At 35.8% G+C, this 25,729-nt stretch overlaps 2 protein-coding genes across 2 annotated transcripts in view; one reads left to right on the top strand and one right to left on the bottom strand.

The window, feature by feature from the left end:
• Positions 1-25,729, top strand: part of pi4kab (phosphatidylinositol 4-kinase, catalytic, alpha b) — a 106,702-nt gene that overhangs the window by 31,084 nt on the left and 49,889 nt on the right. The window contains exons 12-22 of the mRNA XM_028824254.2: positions 152-252; positions 6,045-6,174; positions 6,544-6,673; positions 6,827-6,922; positions 7,113-7,296; positions 7,679-7,782; positions 9,425-9,593; positions 11,717-11,767; positions 23,914-24,022; positions 24,733-24,869; positions 25,016-25,149. Of these exons, the coding sequence (XP_028680087.1) occupies positions 152-252; positions 6,045-6,174; positions 6,544-6,673; positions 6,827-6,922; positions 7,113-7,296; positions 7,679-7,782; positions 9,425-9,593; positions 11,717-11,767; positions 23,914-24,022; positions 24,733-24,869; positions 25,016-25,149 (1,345 nt within the window). The remainder of the gene's footprint in view (positions 1-151; positions 253-6,044; positions 6,175-6,543; positions 6,674-6,826; positions 6,923-7,112; positions 7,297-7,678; positions 7,783-9,424; positions 9,594-11,716; positions 11,768-23,913; positions 24,023-24,732; positions 24,870-25,015; positions 25,150-25,729) is intronic.
• On the bottom strand, positions 16,784-22,565 carry serpind1 (serpin peptidase inhibitor, clade D (heparin cofactor), member 1). Its single transcript, XM_028824256.2, has 5 exons — positions 22,397-22,565; positions 19,468-20,401; positions 18,551-18,824; positions 17,522-17,666; positions 16,784-17,127 (listed from the first exon to the last, which is right to left on the bottom strand). The coding sequence occupies exons 2-5, from the start codon at positions 20,381-20,383 to the stop codon at positions 16,936-16,938; spliced, it is 1,527 nt and encodes a 508-aa protein (XP_028680089.1). The 5' UTR covers positions 20,384-20,401; positions 22,397-22,565; the 3' UTR covers positions 16,784-16,935.

Here is a 25,729-nt window from a genome sequence, read left to right as displayed (position 1 = left end):
GTGTGAACATGAGCAAGTCACTGGACCTGCCTTTGCTCCAATTGTAAAACCAAAAGAAATGTAACCCAGTTGTATCATAAATGTCGTAAGTCGACTTGGATAAAGGCATCAGCCAAATAAGTAAATGTATTTTCAACAATTTAATTTTTAGGTGCTGAAAACCTTTGCAGCAAGTTGTCTGAGAGACTTCAGTCTAAAACGTCAAGTAAAGTAATTATTGCTCATATGCCTCTCCTCATCTGTTGTTTACAGGTAGGAATTTTCTTTTTCAAATTGTGCAGAATTTGTTTTTTTATTTTTGTTTTTTAATTTGAACTGAACTACTTGAGTTTTTTGAGGTTTTGTACCTTCTATAGTTCAAAAGATATACAGTTTGAATCCTATGTAACCTATGTGAACATTCTTTTGCACAGAAGGCACCCTGTTTTAGTTTTGAATTTCAGCCACATTCAGTTACTTGTTACTGTACCCCTGGAGAAATATAATACTAAGTATTATTTAGTGGTAAAATATATTAAAAAGTAAACGTTTAATATGTGAGTTGAGTTCGGTTTCAAGTAGTCATGTATAATGGCAGTCTCTGTGAATGCAACATAATACAGCAACACATAGTATTAAAGAAAACACACCATATTAATAAAATACCAGTGCATAATTAAATTTAATCTGTGCACAAATAAGAAAACACCAGGAAGTGAACTATGCATATACAGGTACTCGTCGACGTACGACCTATGCAAGTTACGACTGTTCGACTTTACGACGCGTTCGACAGTTTCCCCCACCAGCTGTTGGCAGCGCCAGTTTCCCGCACTCTCAAGTCTCGCTACGCAGCAGTAAAAATATACGCAGCAGTGTTGCCCCACGTGTGTTTGTGTCTTGTTGTTTTGGCAATTTTCGATAATAATATAACCCTAACATGTCTACCAAGAGGAAATTGTCTCTGTGCACTCCTCAGCCTGCCAAAAAGGAAAGAAAGGCCATTGATCTAGACACCAAAATGATGATAATAAAACAGTATGAAGGAGGAAAGAAAGTGAATGTGATCGCATGTGATATGAAGTTATCACGCTCTACTGTGTCGACTATTTTAAAGGACAAAAATAGAATTCGTAAAGCTGTGAAAGGTTCTGCACCTTTGCGATCAACAGTGATTACGAAGCAACGTACCGGGCCCATCCATGAAATGGAGAAATTGTTAAACATTTGGATGAAAGATCAGATTCAAAAGCGGACGCCGTTAAGCCTCTTTACAGAACAGTCGAAGGCTAGAAGCCTGTTTGCGACTTTAAAGGAACGCGCTGCAGAAGACTACAGTCAAGAATTTGTGGCAAGTATGGTTAGTTTAAGAAAAGATTCCAGTTGCATAATGTTCGAGTGACTGGAGAAGCGGCAAGTGCGGATGAGGAAGGAGCTAGTAAGTTTGTCGATAGTTTAAACGAAATAATTAAGGCTGAGGGTTATCTCGCAGAGCAGATTTTTAATGTGGATGAAACAGGGTTATATTGGAAGCAGATGCCAGGACGCACTTACATCCACAAAGAAGCCAAAAGCATGCCAGGATTTAAAGCACACAAGGATAGACTGACTCTGCTGCTTAGCGGGAATATTGCGGGGTTCAAGCTGAAGCCCTTCTTAATTTATCATTCTGAAAATCCACGTGCATTTAAGAATGTGAACAAGCACACTTTGCCAGTTTATTATAGGTCAAACCGTAATGCCTGGATGAACCAGGCTTTATTTGAGGATTGGTTTAGTAATTGTTTCATTCGTCAAGTGCGTGAGTACTGTTTGGTGAGAGGAATTCCCTTCAAAATTTTACTGTTGCTCGATAATGCTCCTGGACATCCACGTTACTTAGCTGATCTCTATCCCAATGTGAAAGTGTTTTTTTTGCCCCCAAACACTACTCCACTTATTCAACCGATGAACCAAGGTGTGATTGCTACATTAAAGGCAAACTATCTCAGAACCGCCTTCGCCCAAGCCATAGCTGCAATAGATTCCGACCCGGAACTATCACTACGCGACTTTTGGAAACAGTATAATATTCTTAAGTGTATAAAGAATCTTGCTACCGCGTGGGACTCTGTGACGGAAAAGTGTATGAATGGCGTATGGAAGAAGTGTGTTAAGCGTTATGTAAATACTTTTGCTGGATTTAACAGTGAAGAAGAACTTGATGAGATTCGTGAAGAAATAGTGAAACTGTCAAAAGACCTTTCATTGGAATGTGAAATGGAAGATGTCGAGGAGTTGCTAGACCGGGAATCAGGTGAACTTACGAATGAAGAGCTGATAGATAGAATTGGAAGAAGAAAGAGTGGCGGAAGAAGAAACAAGAGAATTGGAGAAAGACGAAGAGGAGGAGGTGCCACAACGAATGTTCACCGCAAAGGGATTGTCAGAAGGTTTATCTCTACTGAATAAAGTCCTCGCTCATTTTGAAAAAATGGACCCAAATATTGAACGATTTGCGAGGATTGAACGGTTGGCACGCGACACATTTTGTCCTTATTGCGAAATTTATGAAGAGAAAAAAAAACAATTCAGATGAAGCTCACTATGTTTATGAAAAGAGCAACTCCTCCCATCACCCCGTCCGCAGCCACGCCTGATGAAGGCGATATCGACAACCCGCAGCCAAGCACCAGTGGTGCCAGGAATTAAATGTACAGTACAGTATTTCTTATTTTGTACGTTTTCCACATATTAAACAAATTGTACTGTAGTATGCTGTGTTTGTCTTAGAAAGTAAGAAAATGTTGATAAAATATTACTTTAAGATGGTTACAATATCATTACCCAGTCTAATATTCTTACCTTAATTTAACATAGGCCGACTTATGTCCAGATCAACTTTCAACCAGTCAGTCGGAACCAGTCGCGGTCGTAAGTCGACAAGTACCTGTACACTGGTAAGACCAGTTGACAACAGAGGATAGGAATACTTGGGGGGGAAATAATTTGTGAACTTTGGGGAAAAAATAAATACCTGAGATTGAACTTTAAAATAGCTGTTAACTTGTGGTCCTCATGCAGCTTGACAGAGCTTGAGCAGTTTTGCAGAAACAAATGACGAATAATGGCATTGTCCAGATGTCCAAAGTTGATAAAAGTTCTATCCACATAAACTCAATACTTTAGTTGCTGCCAACCAGCTCATAGTAAATACTGTCTTGAAAAGGGTGAATACTTGGGCAGTCGATTATTTTGTGTTTAATTACTGTTAAATTTAGGTCAGCTTATAGATTCGTTTTCATGTTCACATTTAAGGGCCTTATTTCTGATGTTCCCTTTAAAAAGCATAAATAAATCAAGTGTGAATGAAAACTTATTTTTAGTTATGCTTGGAAGTAGAATGCAAATTAGGAAATTCATTTTAATAATTTAAAAGCCTGTCTGTGACTTGAATAGGAAATCATGTTTAAAGCAATTACAGTACAGTACAATATCAAGTCTTTTGACATACAGATTATGGTGCATCACAACAATATAGCTCAAAGACTAAACAAAAAGTCAGGTAATCTATATTAATTAATACATGCTTTTGCTCTAATTGAAACACTGATTAATTTTCTCAGCAATTTGACTCTGCAAATGATCAGTATAAACAGGCCTTTATAATAAAATAATTAAAGTGCCCTGTCCATTAGATGATATGGTGCTTTATAATGTCATCACAGTAAAACACCTTTTAAAAATTGTCATGGTGACATCAAGACACAGTAGCTGCACCATGTTCATGATTTAATTGTAAACTTTACACACATGTACAGTGTTTTCAGAAAGTATTCGGGGTCCTTCACTTTAACACATTTTGTTATGTTGCAGCCTTATGTTATAATATGGCTCTGAGGCTACGGATCTGTGCCAGCAACCCATAAACACAAGAAGTGACTATACTTCGTTGGATCCTTGAGCAAGGCCCTTAACCTGTAATTTCTTTGTCCAGAGTGTGATGTTAATCTGCATCCAGCTGTGCAAGCAGGTCCTCCAACTTACAAGGAAAAAAAAAATAAAAAAAACTTCATACTGTTCCAGTATTGAGCTGAAGTGTCACCTGCTGCACTTGGGTCCCAATCCAGGTGGTTTCTTGTGGGGTGGGTGTGGCAACAGGCTATCAGCGTATACTCGTAACCCTCCTCCATATTTTTTAAATAAAAAACTGAAATATCACATTGACACAAGTGTTTACACCCCTTACTTCATACTTTGCTGAAGTACATTTGGCAGTGATTATAGTCTGGTGTTTTCTTAGGTATGACATGACAAGCTTCACACTCCTAGATTTATGGATTCCTTGCCATTGGTCTCTGTAGATCCTCTCAAGCTCTGTCAGGTTCATTGGAAACTAATTGATGGACAGGTATTTTAAGGCCTCTCCAAAGATGTTCATTTGGGTTCAAGTCTAGGCTGTGGCTGAGCCACTCAAAAATATTCAGATATGAACCAAAGCCACTCTTCTGTTGCCTTTGCTTTGTGCCTTATTGTTATGTTTAAGAGTGCACTGGACCAGGGTTTTTATTTATTTCTTTATTTATTTTTAAATTGTATTGAATTTATTAATATCAAATAATCAAATAACATTCCATCAAGCAAGTCAAATTTTACAAAACTAGGTTTGAATCAAATCAACCCCCACCCATAAGAAAGAGACCTAGGCCAACAGAGTAAAATTTTAATAGTAGAAATGTAGAATAAAAAAGGGAAGATAATCTGCTTCCTCAATTTAAATGCTTATTCTAAATTGTTGTTGATTAGATCCTGCCAGGTTTTTAAAAAGTTTTGCACAGATCCTAGAAGTGAGAATTAGATTTTTTCCAGTTTCAAATAATATATAACATCAGTTAACAACTTACTTAAAAGAGGGGAGTTTGGATTCTTCCAGTTGAGTAAGATAAGTCTACGTGTCAATAGTGAATTAAAGGCAATTACAGTTTGTTTTTCCTTCTCCACTTTAAGCACATCTGGAAGTACACCAAACACAGCTGTTAGTGGATTAGGAGGGACTGTGACACCAAGGCTGTCTGATAGGCATTTAAAAATAATGTTAATTTGGTGCACACCCAAAACATATGGCCCAATGAGACTGTAACTTGATTGCAACGTTTGCAGGTTGGATCTTGCCCTGGAAAGATTTTGGACAATTTTAAATGAGACAGATGTGTTTGACCAGGTTTTCATTAAGGATATTTCTGTACTTTACTCCATTCGGCTTTCCATCAGCCCGGGCTGGTCTACCAGTCCATGCTGCCACCAGCATGCTTCACTGTTGGAATGGTATTGTGTAGGTAATGAGTGGTGCCTAGTTTTCTCCAGACATGATGCTTAGAATTAAAACCAGATAACTCAATCTTGGTTTCAAACTCCATGTGGGTTTTCATTAGTCATTTGGACAGTCTGCCACAAAGCCCATATTAGTGGAATGTTGCAGAAGTGGTGTCTTTCTAGAAGTTTCTCCCATCTACACCCAGATTCTTTGGAGCTTACCCAGAGTGACCACTAGGTTTTTAGTCAACTCTTTTACCATTATCCTTCTGTCTTGATTACTCAGTCTCACTGGTCAGCCAGCTCTAGGAAGAGTCATGTTTGCTCCAAAGTCCATTTAAGAATATTATGGAAGTCGCTATACTCTTGGGAACCCAGAATGTTGTAGAAAATGTTTTCTAGCCATTCCCAGATCTGTGTTTAAACACAATGCCCATTTGTAAGCTGTACAGGTAATGCCTTCAATTTGGCTTGGTTATTGCTCTGATACATGTTGTCTCTTGTAGGATCTTATATAGACAGGTGTTGAATTTCCTGTTCATCAATTGAATTTACTACAGGTGGACTCTAAACAAGGTGTAGAAACATCTTAACGCTGATGAATAGAATGGGATGCACCTGAGCTACATTTCAACTGTCATAGCAAAGGGTCTAAATACTTGTGTCAGTTTGATATAATTTTTTTTTAATTTTTAATAAATGTACAATATTTCATGAAATGGTATTCCTGAATTTTGTTTTGTAAAATTTGTTGTATTTGAATATCCCTGCAGGGTTTGGGTCGACTTTGTGAAAGATTTCCCGTGGTGGCACACTCTGTAACAACACCTTTGCGTGATTTTCTTGTTGTTCCTTCTCCCGTACTAATCAAGCTGTACAAGTATCACAGTCAGTACCAGACAGGTAATGCTATTATTTTGTCTCAACATCACTTGTTTGCTGTTGATTATAACAGAGAAAATGGGCGTATAGCTAACATATGTGCCCTATCAGCTATTTGGCTTAGTACCAAATATGGCATCGTCAGAGTTATGAGAATGCATTGGAGGCTACAGAGGTTTATACAGATAAAAACTGTGGTTGGGGACACATGAAAGTCAAATTATTTTCATGTGGTTCAATTTCTAATAAGATGAAATTGCCTTATAAGGGTTCTGCGTGTGGCCTCCCCATGACATTAATTTATCTCAGTTTGATTTTGCTCTTTTACCAAAACACTTCCTAATAGCCTGACAAGTCCTTCTTAAAAACTAAAATGAGATCTTGTTATAGGAGCGGGTGAAATTAAAATCAGTGTCACAAATGAGCACTCCCAGTCCACTCTGAACGTCCTGTCTGGCAAGAAAAGCCAGCCATCGATGTATGAACAGCTGCGTGACATTGCCATAAGCAACATCTGCAGGTGAGTGGGAACTACAGTATAATACTTTGTGAAGGGGAAAGAGTATCCTTAAATTTGTAAGTGGAGAATCCAAATATTGTTGAGCAGGTGATAGGCATCCATTAGAGAAATGTTTAAGTTGATTAAGTGATGGTTTTGTTATTATTCCTTTAGATGCTTGAAAGCTGGATTGACTATGGATCCTGTCATTGTTGAGGCATTCCTAGCAAGTCTGTCAAATCGCTTATACATTTCCCAAGAAAGTGATAAGTAAGCCAAGCATTATTTTTACATAAAAAATATTAAAAAATACTATCTATATTGCTTGAAAAGAATAGTATCTTTGTATAGTGATCATATCCTGCTACGTTTTGACAAAAGGTAAGATTTTGTGATTTCCTGTTGTTTTTTTTGGTACTGATTTAACATGTCTTGCTGCTACTTCCTTTGTTTTCACCAGAGATGCCCATCTTATTCCTGACCACACAATACGTTGTCTAGGGCATATTGCAGTAGCACTGAGGGACACTCCTAAAGTTATGGAGCCCATACTTCAGATTCTGCAGCAGAAGTTTTGCCAGCCTCCATCTCAACTTGACATTCTTATCATTGACCAGTTGGGCTGCATGGTTATCACTGGAAATGTATGTATTAGTGTATAAGTTGATATTTGAGTGTATGTATATCCTTCCACATAATACAAATAAAAATAGGATGACAGGTCATTTGAACATCTGTGGAAACATAGCACTTAGCTAGAGTGTTAAAGCTGGTGTAGCTCTGTGAAAGAAACAGCTGCCAAGGCAGAAAATCATTACAGCAATCAATGGTAAACTTGTTAGATAGTGTGTTTAAAAATGTGAATATTGATAAAATATGTTCACCAATGTATATTTAATTAGGGATTTTTTCCATTAATTATAGCAAAATTATATACAAAACTAGATAGAGGAGCAAGACGAAAAAACGTCATATGTAATTTTCAAGTGATTATCATTATCTTTTTTTTTTTCTTTTCATTTTCAGCAATATATTTATCAAGAGGTTTGGAACCTTTTTCAGCAGATCAGTGTTAAAGCCAGCTCTGTGGTGTATTCAGCCACAAAAGATAATAAAGACTATGGATACAGGTATTTACAAATCAAAAAGCTGATTACTTTTGTCCAAATATACATTGGTTAATGGAGATTGGTTTCAGTATAGGTTTTGAAACACTGATTGAGAAACTGGTGGGTATTACATCTGTCATGATGTCTTATCCTCAGCATAATTTTTCCCTGGCCATACTCTCCTTTCTTAATTGTTAAGGATCTGTATCTAGTGTAAATGTGTTGCATTATGTACATTGGTATTCACAAAGAACATTAGGTGTCGAGCTATACGCTGAAATTACTTCATTGTTGATATTTAGTCAGATTCCTTTAAAAACTGAACAATACACTAAATGCCATTTAAGTAACCCTGAGAATGGTGAGCAATTAAAAAAATGGGTTGATGGATATTTACTACTCAACTGAAATAATTCTTCTAGTTCACTTTATCTATGATTATATGTTGCATGTTAGTCACATAGTGTGTTCACTTCTGCTGCATGCAAGTTTAACAATGAACAATATTTAAAAAAGAAAAAAACTTCTGAGGATGATTGACCTGAACTTTTTTTTTTAAAAAAAATGCTACAGTATAAAACTTTTCTTTTCATCTGAAACATAATTTACCTGTATAATGTACTATGTTCATATATCTCCCATAATGTTTTAGCCTCTACATAGCTGAACATGCAGGTTAAATTAGTCTTATAAGACCATTACTCTGCAGTGGTTTTCATTTACAAAAACATGTCATCAATAAATATTTTTGATATACTTTTAAACAATGGAATATCATGCAGCTGGTGTATTTTTTGTGTGTTCCAACCAAACTTACCCTACTTTATTTTAATTGTATAAATACAAATTTTTTGCATATGTATGTGGGAGTATGGTACATAAAAAATATTCAGTCATGTCAGTAATGAATTGCTAAATAAAGGCAAATCAAGGCTGAGTTTTATATCTTTATTTCATTGTTTTCATCATTCGCAACAATACAAATAGCCAGTGATCTCAATTATATAATAGGAAAAGCAAATTCATTTTTATCAATTAAAGACCCATGGTCCACAACATATAACCTCAATGACTAGAAAGTGTGGAAGAGGAATCTTGAAAGATATCATTATAAATCCATCTCTGTAAACCAAAACTTTATTCTGAGCAATCAGCTTCAAAGTTATAGGTAAAATTTCCTCTTTTGAAAAACATTTAAGCTGCTTCATAACATTTAAAAATGTTTCTCAATAAGAGATAACTGTAACAGTTAGTTAGAGATGGTGTTAGTGATTTATTTTGTGCACACATTTGTATCCTGAACAGTACAAGCATATTTCATGTCAAATATGCTTACAGTTATCTTTTGTTTATTTCCAAAAGGTAATGCAGTTGTATATGTTTATATTTAACAGTCCCCATCGCAGAAAACGTTAAATAATTATTTTTGGATTAATTTAAAGAATAAAAGTGTCTAGATTTTCAATGATTGAGAAGTTGTTTTAATTTGGTTTCAGACAAAAAATATATGTTTATGTCTTAAGCTCTGGATTAGTTAACTTCAGCTCTATAAATGGATTGAGTAATGTGCATTAGCATGTTATTTTTTCTATTTTTAATTGTGTTACATTAACTCGTTACAATAATATTTTAATATATTGCTTTTTAAAAATGTTTTTTACAGACACTGTTCTCTTGCTGTAATCAATGCTCTTGCAAATATAGCAGCAAATTTACAAGGTGAGCAGTTGGTGGATGAGCTACTTGTTAATCTTCTAGAGCTTTTTGTTCAGCTTGGGTTGGAAGGAAAACGTGCCAGTGACCGAGCCAGTGAAAAAGGACCAGCCCTCAAGGTAATCTTTATGTATACTTTATTTTTTTCTAAAATGTGGAGTGCAATTTTGTAATGTTCTTACTTTAGTTGTCCCTTTTCTGTTTTTAAAGAGCACCATATTATATTCTACTTTTGGTTTTAATGACACATTTCTTTTACAGTTTCATGTACAAGCAAAAGATATCAGAGAGTACTGAAGTGGAATAGGAGTTGATGTGGTTAACATAGTATTATTATTGTGTTTTGTGTATTTAGCCATGATGTAGATACTTATGGCTGTAGGAACATGTGATTAATTATGTCATATTACAAATAGAAATGCATAATTAAAAAGAGCAGAGATCCTGGTAAGTGGGAGACATAGTTTTCTAGTCATACAGTTAGGTCCATAAATATTTGGACAGAGACGACTTTTTTCTAATTTTGGTTCTGTACATTACCACAATGAATTTTAAATGAAACAACTCAGATGCAGTTGAAGTGCAGACTTTCAGCTTTAATTCAGTGGGGTGAACAAAATGATTGCATAAAAATGTGAGGCAACTAAAGCATTTTTTAACACAATCCCTTCATTTCAGGGGCTCAAAAGTAATTGGACAATTGACTCAAAGGCTATTTCATGGGCAGGTGTGGGGCAAGTCCGTTGTTATGGCATTATCAATTAAGCAGATAAAAGGCCTGGTGTTGATTTGAGATATGGTGCTTGCATGTGGAAGATTTTGCTGTGAACAGACAACATGCGGTCAAAGGAGCTCTCCATACAGGTGAAAGAAGCCATCCTTAAGCTGCGAAAACAGAAAAAACCCATTCAAGAAATTGCTACAATATTACGAGTGGCAAAATCTACAGTTTGGTACATCCTGAGAAAGAAAGCAAGCACTGGTGAACTCAGCAACGCAAAAAGACCTGGACGTCCATGGAAGACAACAGTGGTGGATGATCGCAGAATCATTTCCATGGTGAAGAGAAACCCCTTCACAACAGCTAACCAAGTGAACAACACTCTCCAGGGGGTAGGCGTATCGATATCCAAGTCTACCATAAAGAGAAGACTGTATGAAAGTAAATACAGAGGGTGCACTGCAAGGTGCAAGCCACTCATAAGCCTCAAGAATAGAAAGGCTAAATAGGACTTTGCTAAAGAACATCTGAAAAAGCCAGCACAGTTCTGGAAAAACATTCTTTGGACAGATGAAACCAAGATCAACCTCTACCAGAATGATGGCAAGATAAAAGTATGGAGAAGGCGTGGAACAGCTAATTATCCAAAGCATACCACATCATCTGTAAAACACGGTGGAGGCAGTGTGATGACTTGGGTGTGCATGGCTGCCAATGGCACTGGGACAGTAGTGTTTATTGATGATGTGACACAGGACAAAGGAAAAGTAGGAAACCCAGCATCTGGTGATGTCCATGAGTTCAAGACTTCAGGCTGTCATTGCCAGCAAAGGGTTTTGAACCAAGTATTAGAAATTAACATTTTATTTCCAGTTAATTAATTTGTCCAATTACTTTTGAGCCCCTGAAATGAAGGGATTGTGTTAAAAAAATGCTTTAGTTGCCTCACATTTTTATGCAATCGTTTTGTTCACCCCACTGAATTAAAGCTGAAAGTCTGCAGTTCAACTGCATCTGAGTTGTTTCATTTAAAATTCATTGTGGTAATGTACAGAACCAAAATTAGAAAAAAGTCGTCTCTGTCCAAATATTTATGGACCTAACTGTATAATCTGAATGGAAGATTTTGTTGCCCAGCTAATAAAAGGGGACTATTGAATGAAAAAAAGTCGTCTCTGTCCAAATATTTATGGACCTAACTGTATAATCTGAATGGAAGATTTTGTTGCCCAGCTAATAAAAGGGGACTATTGAATGAGTTGTTAGCATGGAGATTTTTGAGCCATGTTATTTATTGATTGATATTTATGATCAACAACATAAAAGGTGAGCAAGAATCAAGTTCATCTGTTTTTTGTAGACAGTAGTATTTCACTGTTTATTTCTCTGATATAAGTATAATTGCTGTTTTAATGGCTGTAAATGAACTGTTATTTAATTTTGCCTGGTATCTATGTTTTCCCTCCTCATTACATGGAATCTTCTCAAAACCTTTCAATTCATTTTTTGTTTTCTCTCCAGGCTTCAAGCAGTGCTGGCAACTTGGGTGTTCTCATTCCGGTCATTGCTGTGGTAAGTCCATGCTCCAATAGGGTATATCTGTAAATGTTGTCTTTGTCAACTTTTTCCTTTTGATGAAAGGACTGAGGTTTTCTTAACATCATCAACTTTATCTAACCATGCATTAATTTAAGAATCTACCAATCTAATTCAGGATCACTGTTTTTTTTGGGGGGGGGGGGGGGTCAGTTTATCTTGGCAGTTTTGGGCTGAGGGGGGCTACTAACCATAGACAATTCAGCATTCATATTTAGTCACAACAGTCCAATATGGCCCTGTGTTTTAAAAGTACATCAAGTCTTGGAACTAGTTCACAGTATGTCTCTTGGAGCTCAATCAGTCATTAAATAGAAATATTAAAACATAACTTTTCTATAAGACCTTTCTGGGGATAGTTGATTTTACCAGCACTGCTTATGGGGTCCAGTGGATTTTATTATTGACTTACAAACACCTAAAATCTCTTTTTATAGCTATTGTTTTGTGGATATAGACCAGGGGTGCCCACACTTTTTCGGCTTGCGAGCTACTTTAAAATGACCAGGTCAAAATGATCTACCTACATTAAAAAGTTATATGTGTATTTTATATTATATATATATATATATATATATATATATACATACAGTGGTGTGAAAAACTATTTGCCCCCTTTCTGATTTCTTATTCTTTTGCATGTTTGTCACACAAAATGTTTCTGATCATCAAACACATTTAACCATTAGTCAAATATAACACAAGTAAACACAAAATGCAGTTTTTAAATGATGGTGTTTATTATTTAGGGAGAAAAAAAATCCAAACCTACATGGCCCTGTGTGAAAAAGTAATTGCCCCCTTGTTAAAAAATAACCTAACTGTGGTGTATCACACCTGAGTTCAATTTCCGTAGCCACCCCCAGGCCTGATTACTGCCACACCTGTTTCAATCAAGAAATCACTTAAATAGGAGCTGCCTGACACAGAGAAGTAGACCAAAAGCACCTCAAAAGCTAGACATCATGCCAAGATCCAAAGAAATTTAGGAACAAATGAGAACAGAAGTAATTGAGATCTATCAGTCTGGTAAAGGTTATAAAGCCATTTCTAAAGCTTTGGGACTCCAGCGAACCACAGTGAGAGCCATTATCCACAAATGGCAAAAACATGGAACAGTGGTGAACCTTCCCAGGAGTGGTCGACCGACCAAAATTACCCCAAGAGCGCAGAGACGACTCATCCGAGAGGTCAGAAAAGACCCCAGGACAACGTCTAAAGAACTGCAGGCCTCACTTGCCTCAATTAAGGTCAGTGTTCACGACTCCACCATAAGAAAGAGACTGGGCAAAAACGGCCTGCATGGCAGATTTCCAATACGCAAACCACTGTTGAGCAAAAAGAACATTAGGGCTCGTCTCAATTTTGCTAAGAAACATCTCAATGATTGCCAAGACTTTTGGGAAAATACCTTGTGGACTGATGAGTCAAAAGTTGAACTTTTTGGAAGGCAAATGTCCCGTTACATCTGGCGTAAAAGGAACACAGCATTTCAGAAAAAGAACATCATACCAACAGTAAAATATGGTGGTGGTAGTGTGATGGTCTGGGGTTGTTTTGCTGCTTCAGGACCTGGAAGGCTTGCTGTGATAGATGGAACCATGAATTCTACTGTCTACCAAAAAATCCTGAAGGAGAATGTCCGGCCATCTGTTCGTCAACTCAAGCTGAAGCGATCTTGGGTGCTGCAACAGGACAATGACCCAAAACACACCAGCAAATCCACCTCTGAATGGCTGAAGAAAAACAAAATGAAGACTTTGGAGTGGCCTAGTCAAAGTCCTGACCTGAATCCAATTGAGATGCTATGGCATGACCTTAAAAAGGCGGTTCATGCTAGAAAACCCTCAAATAAAGCTGAATTACAACAATTTTGCAAAGATGAGTGGGCCAAAATTCCTCCAGAGCGCTGTAAAAGACTCATTGCAAGTTATCGCAAACGCTTGATTGCAGTTATTGCTGCTAAGGGTGGCCCAACCAGTTATTAGGTTCAGGGGGCAATTACTTTTTCACACAGGGCCATGTAGGTTTGGATTTTTTTTTCTCCCTAAATAATAAAAACCACCATTTACAAACTGCATTTTGTGTTTACTTGTGTTATATTTGACTAATGGTTAAATGTGTTTGATGATCAGAAACATTTTGTGTGACAAACATGCAAAAGAATAAGAAATCAGGAAGGGGGCAAATAGTTTTTCACACCACTGTATATATATATATATATATATATAAAATGTAACATTTTTAATGTAGGTAGATATATACACACACTTTATATATAAAATATATTTTGGCGTACCTTGTATAACTGAATAACCCTTATGGCACAATAACAATTCATTATATTTATGGTCACTGCGGTATTTGGACTTAATAATCATGTGAGAAAAGGCTGACTCGCATAAATAAGTAGAGCCGAATAATGCAGTCAAGGAGGTAGCACATTTCCTCATGTTTGGGTACTTTTCCTCTGTGAGTAAGTTCCAAAACTGTCCATGAGCCCCATACTTCAGCTGAATGTCATCCTGTAGTGTCAAAATCTCATCCTCCACTGTAGAAGAGTTTTAGGTGAAACAGTGTTGCAATTTTTGATGCGGGTGAATCACCCTCAACATCTTCCCTAAATTGATAGCACATAAATGTAGCAATTGGCTTAAGTAAAGCAAAGTCTTGAAACTGTCTGTCAAAGTCTGATGGACAATTTTCAATCTGCTCTGTGTAGCATATGCAGTCAAGTTGTGCACACACCTTCCATTGTGTGTCCAGCTCTGACGCAAGGTTTTGGATGTTCCCCAAATCATGGCGCTGTATCTTTGAGGACAGATATTGTATTTTTCGTTTGTAAGCATTAACTGAGCTAATCATATTGACCATGGTTTTGTCTTTTCCTTGCAGCTGTAAATTAAGCTCATTTAACATGTTGGTCAGATTGGTAAAAAATGCCAAGTCTAGCAGGCATTGATCGTTATTAAGTTGCTTGTATTCTGCATGTTTAATGACAAGGAGAAACTCCTTTATCTCCGGCCAGGGGTCTCGAAATCTCTGCAGGAATTTTCCCCTAGCCATCTGCCTCAACAAAGGACTCTTTTATCATCTCTCCATCTTGGAAGGACTTCTTATGCTTAATGATCGAGTGACTCATCTGGAACGATGCTTCGGTGTCTGCCTTTCATTCTGAATTCAGCCAAGTGAAAAATGACGGCAGGCCAATTAACTGCGATTTTACTTCCCTCATCTTTTTCTTTCTCAGATTGCTTTTCGGGAAGGAAGTCAGTTTCGTAGTTTTTATGAACAGTTCGAAAGTGCCTTTCCACATTTTTCTTCTTTGGAGTAGCAATGATAGATTGACAGATCAGACAAATGCACTTCGATTGTGACATTGTGAGAAAAAAATTCCTCTTCCAATTCCACATGTCCAGCTCCCACCCCGCACCGATTTTTTTTCATATCCCTTCTTTAGTCAATATAAATTGGAAGGCTAACTAGATCACTTAGATAGCCGGAGTTTTGCAGTATCTTGTGCATTTGATTGTGCATGTGGGATGACCCGTGTGTTAGAAGAAAAGAGATCTCAGACTGGCTGTATGTCAATCAAGTGGCAAATGCCATAGAGAGGATAGACTAACATCTTAAAAAAAATTTTTTTGAATGCAACGTGATCTACCTGCACTACCTGTCCGATCTACTGGTCGATTGCAATCGACGTATTGGGCACCCCTGATATAGACTATACATATGGGTTAGTTTTAAAATGGTTTAGCCCTAAACTACTTTAAATAAATGTAAAACATAATTTTAAAAACCTACTTACAGTACTAGGATGTTAAGTTTAGGAACTTAAGGTGTAAATGTTCTTTGCATGTTATCCCTCTGTTAAAAATTAATGTATATTTCTCCCTGAGATTTATACAATTTTAGAATCCTCTGCATATAACCTGATTTAAACATGAAACTGACTATTTTCAATGTAATGAAAATAGTGAATGTGGCTATATTGAAAGTGGCTTGATGTTGTAGCTTTTGGAGACTAGAATTTTTTATCAATTGTGTTTAGTGATAATTTGTCTCAGCTTATATTGAAATATGACACTTTCTCATCAAAACCAAGGTGGCTTTTTATTATTAATTAATTTATAATTAATTAAGAATTGCATTCTTTTGCAATCCATTTTAGTAATTGTACACTAATCATATTGACAGCAACTGAACTTCACCAAAACACAGTTGGTTTCTCTTTAATTTTTTAATAATTTATGTGCCTTATAACTGCTAATTTTGATGCTTTTTTCTTTTCATGGTACAATTCTTAAGACAACCTCTAGTTAATAAATGATTGACTCATGACTTTCCATAATTGTGTAATTTTTCATGCAAATTAGGATTTTAACTTTATTCTGTATTGTTCTTTCCATGTCATAATCATTCTTCATCTTTACAAGTCCAATGTCTGTTTATCACTGCATGCTTTTCTCTAAAGTTGTGAAAATGTACCTAAAATGGTTAACTGTTAAAGAACTGAAGAACTGCTTCCTTCTAGTTGTCAGAAGTTAATGGTTGATGCTTTGAAACAAATATTTAAACAGCTTGCAAAACATGCTGTTGACATACAGTGGAATTTGTCTGTCATTGACCCTGTACTGCAAGTGTACTGACTGTGGCTCCAGTGTGCTTTACTTACTGATCTCCTTATTGTCTGTGTGTTTTTTTTGGCATTTAGTATATAGTAAGCAAGAAAAAGCAACTTTCAGACAGAAGAAGTTTTACTTGCTTATCCTATTCTTGATTATTTAATGCCTTACCTAGTTTCTAAATGAATTTAGGAAATTACTATGCTTTCAACTGAATGCTAATCTTGAAGTATAATAATGCATTATTCCTTGTTAACAACTAAGAATAAATTATAGAAAATTTTTATGTTATTTTTTTATGTAAGTCACCTATATAAGCAGATACCGGAAAGGCTGATTAAATATTAATGATAACAAAGCAATATTTTAGTTTTTGTTTTTTAAGTTTTTTAATTCCCATACATGTTATTTTTTGTTGTTACATAATACTTTACAACAAAAGCACGCTTTCTCCCACATTTTCACTGTAGCAGATGATCTTCAGCTCATTGTGGCTACATTTAATTTCAGTAAAGACTAGTTCTTTGCTGGATTAGTTACTCTGCCCATAAAAAGTAAGCATTCAGTGCGGTGCTCATAAATGAAAAATAGGAATGGTCTGTCCACAATGAAGCGCACCTGAGTGGACAAAGGCATGAATCCCACAGTGGTTACTGCTGATGCCTCGGTTCCCTCTTCATTCACCGTAATGGTGCCCTGATGCTTGAACTGGGAAAAAAAGGAGGTTAAATTAATACACCCGCTGCTCCCTCAATACAGTGTGAGTGCTTAATACAATGTGAGTTGGCTGTGTTTGTAATAAGGTTGGGGATATGACTATGAATATGGAATGATTGGTTCTAGAATCCAAAAGACACATAATTTAATTAGGAAAATAGTGCTTAACCAGCATTTTTTTAATATAAAACAATGGTATAGTGCTATCTGCATAAATCAACATGTTTAAGATTCTTGCAGCTTGTCATCTATGTTACTTTTGTGCAAAAGACATATCCATGGTGTTTTAGCTATTACAGACCCATGTTCCCCAAGTTTGATAGCTATCTGAGAATAGTCCTGGTTAGTTAGACTTGAAAGAGCTTGTTGATCTGAACGTCCTTACCATGTCAATAAGAATTCTTTGGGCTGTTATTCCAGAAAGGTCTGCCTTCTCATTAAATAGATCAGTCAGGTTCAGATCCTTCATGTAACTCACCAAGTCATAACTTTTTTCAAGTTTAAATTTAGGAAAAACAACTTCTCTGGTCCTGTAGGGTACAAAGTGAGTTAGTGGCTTTTTGAAAAGGTAATTACTCAAAAAGATCAAAGTATACAGTTGTAAACAATGAGGAGGCAAATGGCTGGAATGAGAAATCCAATTTAATCTACCTGTAAAGAAAGTGCCTGCCTAGTGAAGAAGTCACTACATTTATGAAAAAACCCATCAAAGCGCCTTCTAAAAGTAAACCATGGTGTGATCCTAAAAGATAATTGTGTATAGATTTTATAATTTTTTTATAAATTAGTTTTTTAGTTTTAAAAAGCTACAGTATATCTTTTTCCCTTTAGACCAATAAGGTGTGCTGCTTAGCAACGAAAAGGATCTCAATTTAATCTTTTTTAAGTGTTTGTATTTTAAATGAGAGATGTGTATTTTATAGGTCAATCTTAATAATGTAAGGATCATATATCAATTGCTGGTACAAAGAATGAATATATAATATGAAATTGTCTTTATGGCTAAATAAACACAGTGTTTCCTTTTTGTTTATATTAGCTCTGTTTGTAACTGGCTTTTTCATTATCACCCAAACTATCAGAGATTGTTTTTTGAAGAGATTTGTTTGCTGCAAGACTCCATTTTAAGTTCCGTTTTTTTATTAACTCATTTTTCATGTGTGCTTTCAAGCTGGAGAAAACTCCACTCAATTCTTGTTTAGTTTTAATTGACAGTGTGATTTCTAGAAGGTATAGTTGGTGTTTTATTCTCGCTTTTATAACCCCTAAACATCTGACCATGCATCTAGTGGAATACAGTTAGAAAAATAATTTTTCTTTCTGTATTCCTTCTTTACTATTTGTACTTCGAAATTTGTTTTCTTCCTTACTCAAGGTTATCAAATGGCAGGAGTAATGAGTCTTATAAACCTACCTGTTTGTCATACCCCTTATCCACTTGCTGATTGATTCTGAGGATAGGTGCTTTTCTAAGTTCCTCATCCCTGAAAGCTTCCTGGGAATCACAATAAACATGCTGATGTTTCCTACATAGGGCAACTGTAAAATATCACACTCAAGCTCATGGTCTGCAGCAGCTAGAAAGTTTCCTTTGGTTTGCATCACTGGAACCTTCACTGTTTCCTTCTCATTCAGCCGAAAAGAACGAACATGGGTCATCTCTAGTGGGAACTTGTTTTCCCAGGAGCCTGTTGGGACAGATTTGATTATATCCATTATTCATTTATGTATCTTTAGATGCCCTGTTAATATTTGGGTGCCAGTGTAATTAAAACTAAAAATGCCTTGCTGTGCTTTAATGATAGAAGCCATCTTTAAATGTCACATACTGATAACACAGAAATTTGGATGCCACTGTTGGGAATTATGAATTCAGCACATTTTCTGTTGCAGAGTTTAATGTCCAGATCTAGATTGGAGACTACACATCATAACATTGATCTTATTCCACCCTTTCTTTAGTTTACTCATCCTGCTTAATCCAGTTTAGGACGTCAGGGTGCCATAGTGTATCCAGGAACTAGCTGTATAAGGCTAGAACCAATTTGCCTTGCATGGCTAGTTTGACAAAAACTAATTCTTTTGTATTATTATTTCTTTTGTTCTCTGACTGAGAATTAACATTCTTAGTCAAAAAAGATTTAAATGAAATCACTTAAATAGTTTTGGGTTGGGGGTATTTGAGAGAGATTCTGACTTGGTGGAGAAAATCTTTTTTAGAATCATTCACAGAATAAAAATATATGACTTATACATACTTAGTTTGCTAAAAAATAGTTTGCTAAATGTCTGCCTGTAAAGTTGAAATTCATATTTAGTACAACATCTTACCTTTAAAATAAAGACAGTTCAGGAGCATAAGCACTGTATTTGGGGCAACCTTTTTCAGAGCTTCCTTGATCAAACCTTTTGTTCGTTTTAAAATTCGTTGATTTGTGTTGACAAGGAAGGCAGGGTCTTTGAAGTCCACTGATTGAGCCTCAGCAAAATAGTAATTTTTAATGTTATTCATGAAAGTTTCCTCTATTGTCTGGTTTTTCTCCACATACATGTCATTCACAGATCGCAGAGTGTATCCAAAATTGCGACGGAAAAGTCGGTGTGTTAACTTGCGAAACAAGTTGTGAACAGTGGTTTTGTCATATTTGGAACTTGCATTGACAAAATCTTCAAATCCAAGCACATGAAATATCTGCTGGTGAGTTGATCCTCTGCTGCCCAGGTCTATCATACCCATGGCAGCTGAAATGCCAACTGGTGCTAAGAGTATGTTATCATCCTGATTGATTTTGTTTCTCAGGCTTCTGTAGAGGCTGAATCCAAAGTCGGCATTAACTATGTTGAGACGCTGAATTCTGGATTTGCCTTGGAATAATTTGTGAAGTTTTGCTCTTCTAACTTGAGGATCTGTGGGCTCTATAATGGTGTCTCCTTTAGAAACTGGATTATCAATTTCATCCACTTGGTTAATATAGTCCTCATCCTCTTCTAGAATCTTGTCAAAATCAATGTAGTCTTCATCCTCAAAATCGTCACCCATTAGCACATTGGTGACTGTGTTCTCCTTGTGAAAGTCAGGTGGAATTTCTTCTAGGTTGTGAAATCCAGCAGCAGGTTTACTCTGTGGGCCTACTTGTTCTGATGCATCTTTTGTTGGTGGTGCAAAATGATGATTCAGATCCTTGACTCCACAGTATGTAAGTGAGGGAATGCAAAAGACCACAACAGAGAAGGATAAGAGCAACATTGTATCTGCCTTGTGAAGCTGTGTAAAGGGGGGGAAACAATATATCGATCAAGTAAAAAAATGCTAAGTAAATACAAAAACAAAATCAGTAACTTTTATTTAATATATGGATGTATTTCAAGAATACAGACAATTGTTTTTCTTATATAAATAAGAATGATGACACAAGTAGTGCAAAATTAACAAAATGTATTTTTTTTGTTATATTTGTAGAGTTTTCTTTGTACATATAATGCCTTGCTCCCAAAATATTTATAGATAAATTAGGAAACCGCACTCCTAATAATCTTTGGTATATATCTGATTATTCCACCCTCTAATGTCGATACATCATGACATAAATTGGTTTCAAAAGGGTATTGGACACTGTCAATTTGCTTGAGTACATTTTTAATTGTTTCTTTTTTTGTGTATTGATTCTGCAGTCTGTTGATTTGCTTGTTTATGTATTGTTTGTTGGTACATGCATTGATTTATTTGATGCTCTGTAGTTATTTTTTCTTTAATCTTGGTTCATCCATCGTATTTACTGTAACAGGAGATTGGCTTGTGGGTTCCTATTTAGCATGTAGTGAAAGTCAAGTGTGCAAAAACATTAAATTGCTTTTTTTATTTGAAACTAAGACACAAGGGAGTGAGTATTAAATGTGATACACACTTGTTCACACTTTACATAGGTAAAATAATATTACATTATTTTGGTGGACAGTGTATTCTGTCAAGATTTAAACTCAAAGTACGGTCAAACAGATCAAGAGTGTTGAGTGATCTGTTACAAATGCCATATAAAACCGCTAACCATTGAAAATATTTAGTTGTTGCTGTTAGCTATTGTGAATTGTAATTCACAATTTTGGGGGCACCTTCATATTTCCACAGTTGGTATGATGTCACTTCTGTGAATTGCTTAGGTTTGCACAGTGAGTCAGTAGTGAAATCGCTCCTGGATTCTTCTGGCTTACTGTCCAAAACCATGTATAATTTTCACAATATGCACAGTATTTATATATCAGCAAATCTTTGTGTGGTTAAGAGTAATCAAATGTATATTTTAGATCGGTATACATGTAAATGCAGGAAGACTGAGTTTTGAGTGATAAAAATTCTTACAGTAGAGGATTAATGACTATATAATAAGGAAAATCTTTTGCTTTTGTCTGTATTTAAAATATGTGTAAGGCATTCACTCCTAATGCCTGGATTGCTTGCTATAGTGTACATTTGTAGTAGATGTCTGCTACTGGACTTTTTTATAACTACTAGTAACAAGAACAGTTTTTTTTTTTGTCATTCATTCATTTGTATATGTTGGATATATTTCAGAAAATCTATAGATGTCCAGGAACCTACCAAGCAGTAAGAGTCTCTCCTATCTGTTAGCTTTTCTTTCTGCCATTATTTACTAAAGATGTATTTTGTCTAATCATATTTATTACTAAGGTTCACTATACTTGCAACAGTTTTTTTGTGATCAATGCATAAGATGATGCTATATATAAATAAGAACATTAATTGCAACTTTGAGTCCTTAAAATGACAGAGCACCTTATTATTTGGTATCAAAAGATTTCCTTGACAATAGTATCACACAGAAAATTCTTCTCTGGCTTTCTCTCCTTGGACCTTCTAGTATTTAAAGGTGAATTGACAATTAACCCAATGATATTTCTAGAAGAAATTACAGTTTTGGCTCTTCATTAAAAGCTTGGACATTACTGCTTCTTCTTGACTAAAAGACACCCCAGGCAACCCCTTCCTCTACCTAATACTTAACACAAAGCTATTTTTTGTCTTTTGCTGAGGAGAGAAACCTAGAGAATTTCATCTGTCCTTAAGGAAGGTGTTGCTGTGAAAGAATGATCTTGTTCCAAACAAATAATAATAATAAACTTGTTATTTCCTAATAATAAAACATTTTAAAAGGCAAAGGCAAAAAGGTGACTATTAAAGGCAAAACAGTTCAACTATTGGCATTGACATTCTTTATTTTTATGTAAAAGCTGCTAAACTTACCAGTGTCTCCTGAATTGGGAACAGAGTTTCTGCAGTGTGTGTTGCCCAGTATGTGCAAGGTAAAAGCTTGAGTTTAAAGTGTATACCTTGTGTGATTTAGACTTCTCAGAGTAAACACTGTCGAAATCAAACAAGCACTAGAAACTGCCTTGTCAGTTGGAAACTTTTAACTCCTCAATAGACTACAGCTAACTGGTATAGGAGCTACTGTGGTTTTTTTTTTTGTTTTGTTCTTCAGATATTTGCAGACTTTGTAATTATGTAAGAGTAACAAATTATAAACACGAATTGTCATGTTTCAATAAAGCCTTGTGTCCTCAATAGCATCTACATTGTAATATTCTCCTTGCCTCAGTAAATATTTTAGTCTGGCTAAAATTAGCCAAGTATTAGTTAGCAGAAATTAACAGCTGTCAAAATAAATGCAGCTTTTTGTACCTGACTACTGCATTTGTTAAATCATTGTCAGTTAAAAGCGTGGTAACAAAATCCTGAAGGTTTCTTTTCAAGAGCACTTCCCATGTAATTTTCTTTTTTAAAAAAAAAAATGCCAGCCTATGTTTAGCTGTGGGCTAAGATGACTGCTTTGCAAGCCCTGAGAAGGATCTATTGTTGTAGCTTCATTTAAAATTAGGCATATTTGAAAATCAGCATGGTATTTGTGCCATTGTAGTGTAAAAGTTTTTATACAACAGAAGTGATTTCCATTAGAATTGACTGGTGACTTTACATTTGTTGTGACTGACCTTTTATACTAATAGAGTGTGTATTAGTACAGCAAGCTCTTCTGCTTTATAGTAGTAAAACATACAATTATTCTGTAGCTGCTATTTAGATTATACACTAGTGCTTCTTTCAAACCTCAGCTTGTAGTGGACAGTAGTGATCAGGGATCGATTTCTCCATAGTAATGATCCATTACATAAGAAGTTATCATTCATTCTGATTATTGTTGATGTAAATGCAAGTCCTTGGATCCAGAGTTTATTGGGTCATTATTGTCATATGCGCAGAGTACAGTGAAATACATACTTTTAAGTGCTACTCAAGATGCAACACATCAACATTGTCTGGCACCTTGATATTTGCTGGAAATGACAGCTATCATACACTTAAATTCAGCAGCATAACATCAAACAATATAACTGCTTTCCACTTCTTGAAGAGAAATGCTGGAGTTAATTTATTATAATTGTAGAGATACCAGAAAATAATAAAGACAATTCTTAAATGCTTATCTTTGTGTTTTATAGATATGTGTATTCTGAAATCATTTTGAATTTACCCTGTTTTTAGTATATAACCTCTTTCCAAGTAACTTTTTGACAAATAATTTATTAGTAGTGGAAGCCAAACTGGTCACGGGAGATTTATCACATTTTTAAATAAAAATGAAAGTCACAATTGCAAGGTTAATTTATTTAAAATAATCTACTCCATATTCCTCCTTTTGTCTACATTTGTTTTTTTTCTTTTTCCTTTCATGCTCTTTTAAATTTTATGCTACTGCTTTACAGCTGACAAGAAGATTACCACCTATCAAAGAAGCAAAGCCTAGATTGCAGAAGCTCTTCCGTGATTTCTGGTTGTACTCTGTTGTCATGGGATTTGCTGTGGAGGGCTCTGGTGAGTGTGTCAGTGTAATTTTTTTACTGTAATTATGTACAATAAATAAACATTTGCTGTTGAAAATGAGAATAACTGAAGTCTCAAATTACTTACAGTCCAAGTTGTATGTTCTCATCTTCTTTTCCTTTTTTGAAATTGCTTCAGTTGAAATCTATTAGTAAAAATGTTCACACATTCTCCTATATATATTGGCATGCCTTATTTACTGCTGTTAGCACATTCACAATGTATGATTTGGAGCAAAGAACTGACTTCAGTAACATTAGCGTATATTGATATTGTATGTGTATGTATATATCTGTGTATGTATATGTGCGATGTATACACACACATGGACACCGGGTCAAATTTAAATATCTTTGTAAACATAGTGGGTGAGTTAAGAAACTTGTAGATAGACCACATATTCTGTTTTAGACATTTGCTGGTTTCTGTGCTGTCTGTCAACTCTCAAAGTTCAAATGCCAATCTCAGATATATTATTTAGCAGATTGGTGTCATGTTTGCTGTGTCATGTTCTGTAAATAACTCTGTACCTGTATTATGCTCTTTCACCTTTTGAAAAGAATCATGCTAAATAAAACTGCATTGCATTGGTTGTGTTTATAAATTAACGCATCCCCAGTACAGCAATATCTGCTGAGGTTTCCCAGTGTCTTAAAAGTTTCAGTGATTGTTTTGGGTTTTTTCATCATTTGATTCTGCAGGTCTCTGGCCAGAGGAGTGGTATGAAGGTGTTTGTGAGATTGCAACCAAGTCACCATTACTGACTTTCCCCAGCGGAGAACCACTTCGATCTGAATTGCAGTACAACTCTGCTTTGAAAAATGATACAGTGACTCCGGTAAATGCTGAATTATCCAGTGAAGCAGTTTAGACTTGAAACTTTCTGGAGACAAAATGTTTTTAGCCACTAATGGCTGAGGAGGTGGGAGAAGTGAAATGAATTATGTTAAAACTGGTATTTTTTTAAATTTTTTTGTCATTTAGGCAGAACTAAATGATTTGAGAAGCACAATTATAAACTTACTGGATCCCCCCCCTGAAGTGGGTGTTCTGATAAATAAACTGGACTTTGCTATGTCTACCTACCTACTATCAGTGTACCGGCTGGAGTACATGAGGTACTGTTTTTAGTTTCCGGTCACTCAGCATGTTGTGCAGATTCATGTGAAAATAAAAAAAGAACCTCTGTGATAATTAACCACTTGGGGAGCTCATAGAGTCTTGTATTTTATATTATTTTATTTAAGTTGAGTTCTGGGTCGGAGTCATGTTAGGCTTGTTTTATTGGTAGACTCAAAGCAATTTGATACATTTAATTTATATTTTAAAAGGTGTTCATTCTGTTAAAACCTAAGAGTGGGACAAGGCCAAATACTATATAAATCTGGAATGTTTTTGTATGTAATTAGCTAGCCGTGTGTGGTCTTCGGGACAAAAACAACCCGAAGACTCCCTAGCAGTTTTACTATATTGGTGAACTTGCAGAGGTATCAGCCGAGTGGGCCTGGAGAGGTTGCATCTTGTCCAAGACGGACATGTAGTCGAGTGCAGCTGTGGCACAAATTGAACGGGACAATCTGGAACCTATCTTAGGAAAATGCATGGTAGCTTGTTGTGTGAACATACAATGTGCATGTACCACAAAGCTGAGTTAGTCTGCTTGGGTTAAAGTGAGGTAAATGCGTCCGCCATCTCACT

Source organism: Erpetoichthys calabaricus, chromosome 18 (assembly GCF_900747795.2).
Source record: "Erpetoichthys calabaricus chromosome 18, fErpCal1.3, whole genome shotgun sequence".
Lineage (NCBI taxonomy): Eukaryota > Metazoa > Chordata > Cladistia > Polypteriformes > Polypteridae > Erpetoichthys > Erpetoichthys calabaricus.
This window is presented reverse-complemented; position numbering and strand designations above follow the sequence as displayed.

Coding starts and splice junctions, on each gene's coding strand:
- serpind1 (XM_028824256.2), bottom strand. CDS start 20,383: ATGTTGCTCTTATCCTTCTCTGTTGTGGTCTTTTGCATTCCCTCACTT. Junction 18,825..19,467: donor GAACTGTCTTTATTTTAAAG/GTAAGATGTTGT, acceptor CTGTCCCAACAG/GCTCCTGGGAAAACAAGTTC. Junction 17,128..17,521: donor AAAGAATTCTTATTGACATG/GTAAGGACGTTC, acceptor TTTTTTTCCCAG/TTCAAGCATCAGGGCACCAT.